The 6614-nt window shown below is 35.6% G+C and overlaps 1 protein-coding gene across 1 annotated transcript; it reads left to right on the top strand.

Moving 5' to 3' along the window:
• The first annotated feature begins 1717 nt into the window (after nt 1–1717).
• On the top strand, nt 1718–5024 carry LOC139739951 (muscarinic acetylcholine receptor M2-like). Its single transcript, XM_071650552.1, has 2 exons — nt 1718–2608; nt 4680–5024. The coding sequence occupies exons 1-2, from the start codon at nt 1718–1720 to the stop codon at nt 5022–5024; spliced, it is 1236 nt and encodes a 411-aa protein (XP_071506653.1).
• Nucleotides 5025–6614: the final 1590 nt, after the last annotated feature.

Here is a 6614-nt window from a genome sequence, read left to right as displayed (position 1 = left end):
TCAATTGGCTGTATTTGCGGTATCACACACCCAAACCCACACGTGCGCGCGCCCTGCTCACACACACACACACACACACACACACACACACACACACACAAACGCACTCAGCCAAAGTACGATCTGATCTCCCTTTTCTATCGTTTCTTTCTTTTCCCCACACTCCCCTTTCTATGCCTCTTGCGTAGATAATACGCACACACACCACTCGCACACGCACACACACACGTATACATTCTCTATTCTTATTGACAGTATCTTACCCCTGGAAAAAATGGCGTTGTAGCTAAAAATTGTTGATAAGGTCAACATTTGCAGGAATCCAAGCAATGGCGCTTTTTCGATCTGTCTTACTACTTGTGCTTTCGAATGACAAAAATCCTCGACAAATAATTCCGGAGGGTACTTTTTTTAAAATTCAGATGCAACATATTCAAAGTGGTGATAGAGATACTCAGTCTACTTATTGTCATTTCTGACAATGTCTGCAGAGCAAAGTGTGTGAAAGAGTTGGGCCTTCGTTCGTACCTGCTGTGATATCTATTCCTTTGTACACCTGTTCAAAAGAGGCAGTACCCTCTTTCGTTCACTGAACATTTCTTTATGAGTATACACTGTGGTATAGGACATGAACGCCGACGACTCCCCAATGCTTGACTGAATGGATGTCAGGCACTCTGGTTTAAACTTAGATTCCCTACTTGTCAGTCAAAATAAACAGAAACTAATGAAAGAAAAAGTGTCAAGTATCTTTTTTTTTATTCCGAGCCCCCCCCCCCCCCAAAAAAAAGAATTGCGATTGTTTTTTTTTTATATGATGGTTTGGAGAGTAGATGTATCAAGGTAAACTCATGCTCATTGTGGCTCTTTTAAAGAAACTATTCCAGTGAATGATGCCTTCCATCATACAGGTAGATATGCCGGTCAATATCTGACCCTTTGGACATATGGCTAACAGATAGTATGGAGATCATCTTCTGAAAATTGACAGTGCATCATTTGTCATGAAAACAAATAAAAAAACAGGAAGAGATAACTCGGAGTTCCCTTTGCAATCAGGCGAGTTAAAGACGGCTGATATAAGTATAATAAAACGATGATATGAGTATAATAAAATGATGATATAAGTCTTGAGTCTTGCCATAAAAGAGGTTAGAAAACCCAGGGAGGTGAGGCTACCTCCCTGGAAACCCTACGTATAGACGGCGATGTGCAGGCGCCATTGAAACGCGTCACGATGATTTTTCTATCACGTGATTGTGTCAATCCGCCAGCCAATCAAATGCGGGCTTCTTATAATTTTGTTTTTATATTCTTGCGTAGTGACTTTGTGTCACTTACAGATCGTGCAAAGAGACACTGCAGCTGATGTACAATATATCACTTTTTATAATCTTTGATCAATTTGTCACCACAGCCTTGCTCCACGTGCCTAATTCAATTGATATTCTATTTTCTCTAGCAAAATTTACACTTCATTGTTAGGAAGTGAATTTCTCGCATCTCTATTTTCTTACACGAATCTACGTTCAGGAGATAATGGTGCTTTGGGGTGTCAGGTGACAAATAATCGTACAAAGTTGAAGCGTTTGCCCCTTTGTTTGGAAAGCTGATATGATATATATATGATTTACTCTGTATTTCACCAACATAGTGAAGTGAATATTCCCAGATCGGAGACAGACTATTTCTCTGAACGTAATAAGCAAGGATAAATATGACCACGGTATCAGTGCAGACATACCCTACTCTTTGGGTTGAAACTGTTCTCGACAATTCAACCGGGAATGAAGTACACACTAAATCTGGAGGGTCGAATTCTTCCAGCATTTTCGGTCTCCTCTGGCCCTCCCTGTTTACATCTTGCATCATTGTCGCAAATTTTCTCACTCTTGCAGCTTTTTGCGTGAACAAAAAACTTCGCACTTACAACAACTACTTCATCATCAACCTATCCATCATTGATCTCCTGTCTGGCTTACGCCTGATCATCAGTGTACTCCATACCCACGTCGGTTACTATCCCCTAAACCAGGACCTTTGTAAGATTATGAATGGGATAAGTCGGTCCCTCCTCAGTGCTTCTAATTTCGTCGTCGTGATCATCTGCGCAGACCGACATCGTGCGACTTACGATCCCATCAACCATTTCATGACTCGCAGCAAACGTAAGGCTTTGCTTCTTAACTCTCTGGCCTGGCTTGTTGCTTTTGCTTTCTGGATGATGTTCATCACTGCCTGGGAGTTCATCGACAATTTTGATAACGGACGTCACTGCGTTAATAAATATGCCAGAATACCAGGAGTCTCCGTAGTCAATGTCGTTGTTGTCTTTTACCTGCCCTTCTTTTTAATCTCAATTCTCTACCTTCGTATATATCTAAAGATCAGAAAAACACGAGGTGGGAAACTTGTCGAAAGAAAATTCGATGTTGACGATAATCTCAGTACAGCGGTCACAAATGTTCCAAAGGACACCACGATTTCTTCTCTGAATGTTGCAGCCATCGACATGGACGTTGAGTCGGTCGGAGAAAAACAATTTGCACGAGATATGCCACGGAAGAGCACCAAGCAAGCAAGTCCAAAAACCAACAAGAAACCAGTTGTAAGAAATTAGCCTTTTTTCACAACAGTTACAATCGCCATTGTTAGATATATAGGGCCCATTTCATAAATAATCACGACTGATTTCGATTTACTGAGCATCACTCCGCGAATCTAGCTTAAAACGAATACTGATCGTAAGTCTGTTTCATAAAGGTACATATATAGGCTTGATTTAAAACACAGATTTGATAGCAGATTGAGCGCAACGTTTTATTTTTGTGGGTTGGTTTTTTTTTTGTATCGCATCAATTCTAAGATCACTCTTACGATCAATCTTTGTGAAACTGGCTCAGGCCTTTTACTGCTCTGACGTATGTATATATATATATATATATATATATATATATATATATATGTATATATATATGTTGATAATACAACTAAAAACAAGTTCATGCTACAATCCCCAACAGTTTATTCTGGCACACAAATTTTCGAGCGATTCGCTCTTTCTCAAGTGTTTTTGTTCAAGTTTTCTTAAGAGCACTTGAGAAAGAGCAAATCACTTTGTGTGCTGAAATAAACTGTTGGTGATTACACCATGAAATCGGTTAAAGTTTTATTTTTGATGTTATGTATTTATTATATCAATATATGATATAAATATATATACTGAGCAAAAAAGTAAACACTTTTCGAGTTCATAATTTTCATAGATTTTGATGAAAATCAATGCATTGTATACCATAATAATCATAATTCAATTGACTATCAACCTAGTAGGTCAATATAAAGGGAGAATTTACACATGAGTAAACACATATGTTTCTGGCCTCCAAGGCACAAAAGTAAAAATTGCAAAAATTGACATATTTTCCATTATTTGCAAATACCCTTCGAGATAACAATGATAACAAAATACCAGTTTAACACTGTGAGAGACATAAATGAAATAGCAGAAATAAGTTTTCGTTCTCCTTACTTCTTTAATAATCTCAAACAAAATCAAAATTAGAAACTGAATGGGGGAAATAAGAACTTTCTGTCAACTCAACTTGAATCGAAATATGGAGTAAGGGCACAAGAACGACAAAATGAACAGAATATCTTTGTTTAATTTATGTAATTTAGTAATTCAAGAGTTCATAAGACAAACTCAATAACCATTATAATTAACAGGGTTTTTTGATTTGAGAAATCAATTAAAAATCCTACCATTCTTTGTTAAAATTGCTTCTTTTCTCATTTCATTTGAGTTTGGATTTGACAGATAATTCTTCACTTTCCTCCATTAATATTTAGCCTTTATTGATCTTTTGGGCTTAAAAAGATATAACAGAGATCATAGGTATATCTTTGCAACTGAGTTCATGTCTTTTTTTGTGCTAGATTTGTATTTGTGTTTTGTTACATGGAGGAACTTTTTGCATGAATGACAACTTGTTCATTTTTGCAATTTTTTACTTTTGTGCCTTGGAAGAGAGAAAAAAAAGTGTTCTTCATACGCCAAGTTTCCCTTTTTATTGACTTACCAAGTTGATAGCCAATTAAATTTTAGCTAACATTTTATGAGAAATATAGATTATGTTTTTAGATCTTTCAATAGTTAAAGAAAAGAGGCAAGCCAACTCAATAATTTCAGAATTCTTTGCTGCGTTCATGAATTATTAATTTACAATCAACAATAGATGCTTGGATTTTACAAAATAATAAGAAAACAAAACTAATGCTTCTTATGCTTCAGTAACATCCTAAATGAGGCATATTTTAATCATTTACTTTGATTATTTTAATCATGATCAGACAAAATACAGAAACTACAATATGTTTTGAATAGTTTTCATCTTAATCGATTAATGAGTTATATATTTCAATCATGAATAAATGCTGTACCAAAATACATATCATCATATTCATTTAAAACCTGGCTATGGACATAAACCTCATTTAAGCCTTAATCAGGTATTTCTGAGTTAGACGTGGATGCTTTAATGATTAAAAGAAAAGTGAATTCAAGGTAATGCTTTTGAAAATGTAATTTAACTATATTATTTACACAAATGAATAATTTCACATAACAAGAGTAAAATTCCAAGCTAAGCTTTTGATTATTAAATGCTGAAATCAAGTTATTTGACAAATCAATTCCAAAATGCTTTGTCTTACTCCCTGTTTTGCCATCAAAGCGCGAGTCGGCTGCCGAAATGCGGAAAGCGACACGAACCCTCTTGTTCATCGTGCTGTCTTTCGTTGTTGCCTGGTTACCTCAGAGCATCATCGGTGTGATCTACTCTATCGATCCCCTACTTATCGTACAGGGCCTACCCCGACCTGGAAGGCTCTTTTTCACCTGGTTGGCATCCTGTAACAGCCTTCTGAACCCGATCTCCTACGCAGTAAGTCAGCCGCTTCTCAGGTCAACCCTGAAGGACATGCTCTTTATTCATTGCAAGGAAAGATCCCCAAGAAAGTAAACTTTTGAATCTAGTAGAATTTGCACCATTGTGGTACATAGTATAATAATTATTATGAGATATTACATCGTGGTTTGCTGTAACCATATACAGTTTCATTGCCTAATGAAGCGTCATTGAGGGAAAATAAGACTTAATCAATCTTTCATAAAACTGAATATATGAATATGGAATATGTATTTATGAGTATCTTTGAAAGAGGTTACTTGACAAATTAAATAGAATAAACTCATCCATCGTAGATTCTTGAATTCTATCATAAGACTATTTTTCTTTTTTGGAAAACCTGGTCTGAACTAAAATTTGACAATTATCTGTACTTTTTGGGGTTTAAGGTACCCTTTTCCACCTTTTCATTCACTCTTTCATTTACTAAGTTTTCAACATGAATTACATTTGTAACATTCAGTTGCAGTTCAATAAGTAGTAACGACAGATAATTGAAAACTTGAATTTAGGATAACAATTAAAATGTACAGAATGTATTCCAATCAGTCTAGATTATGTCCTATTCATATTAGATGGTCAAGATATGTATAAGGAAACCTACAGAGAAGTAAATGATGGTGGGGTAAAGTTTTAAAGTTTTATCTTTAGGAATTTGTATGATTTTGAATTCTTAAAATAGCTGTAAATATCCCTCTTTAAAACTAAGCTGGATAACTGTTAACTGTTTCATGTCTCATAATCAACTACCAGTACAGATAAAATGCATGTTATAATTTTATATCATGTAAACTTTCTCTTCTGAAGTTAATGTTATTGTGTTTTTAAGTCTGTTTATTTCCTTTGGGGATAATAGTGTCAAATCAAGTTTTGAAATATATCAATGGCTTTAACAGGCACTGAACATAAATATTCGTGAAACCCAATGGAGAGTTAATTGAGAACACTTTCTTCGTCATGCAGTATATGATTTATTAGCACTTACATAATCAGCAAAACATAGGAAATGTTTAAGAAACGTATATATCTTACACAAAGGTTCGTATCAGACAGTAAATACCTAAAAGCCTTGCTATTCTAATGATTGGAAGAGAGTCACACCTAAATTTTATTTCTATTCTGTGTATGCTTGACTGTTGAAACGTGCTGTCAAGATTATATAGTGCAATGGCGATTTGGTTATATCTATAGGGGTTTAGTTCTAAATCTTAAAACCTTATGTATTGCATGTTTAGCTATGCACTCGACACCCAAAAGGGTCTATTAGCACTCGGTCTATGATCAAATTGTCTACTTCCCGGTTCGTCTAATGCCTGTATGGCTAAACTCATTTGGTCTTCTTGGATTTTTCCCCATTTCGTCTAATAGTTTTTGGTATATTGTCAGTTTATCTAAATTCCATTTAGTCTATTTATCACTTGGTCTATCAAAATTTCGGCTAATTACCGCTTCGTTCACTGCCCGATTGGTGGATATATTTCACCAGGTCTAGGGGATAGTTAGTCTACTCTTATTTCGTCTAATTTCCAGTTAGTCCACAAGCCGATTCGTCCAGTTAGCATTTCGTCTAAACACCGTTTCGATTAATCGCCTATTAGTCTAATTTTCATTTGGTCTAATTTCCAATAGGGCTGATTTATGATC

Source organism: Diadema antillarum, unplaced genomic scaffold (genome assembly GCF_040938485.1).
Source record: "Diadema antillarum isolate AM-2024a unplaced genomic scaffold, OU_Dant_1.0 scf00000029, whole genome shotgun sequence".
Taxonomy (NCBI): domain Eukaryota; kingdom Metazoa; phylum Echinodermata; class Echinoidea; order Diadematoida; family Diadematidae; genus Diadema; species Diadema antillarum.
Note: the sequence above shows the minus strand (reverse complement) of the source record. Positions and strands in the feature narration are given on the sequence as shown.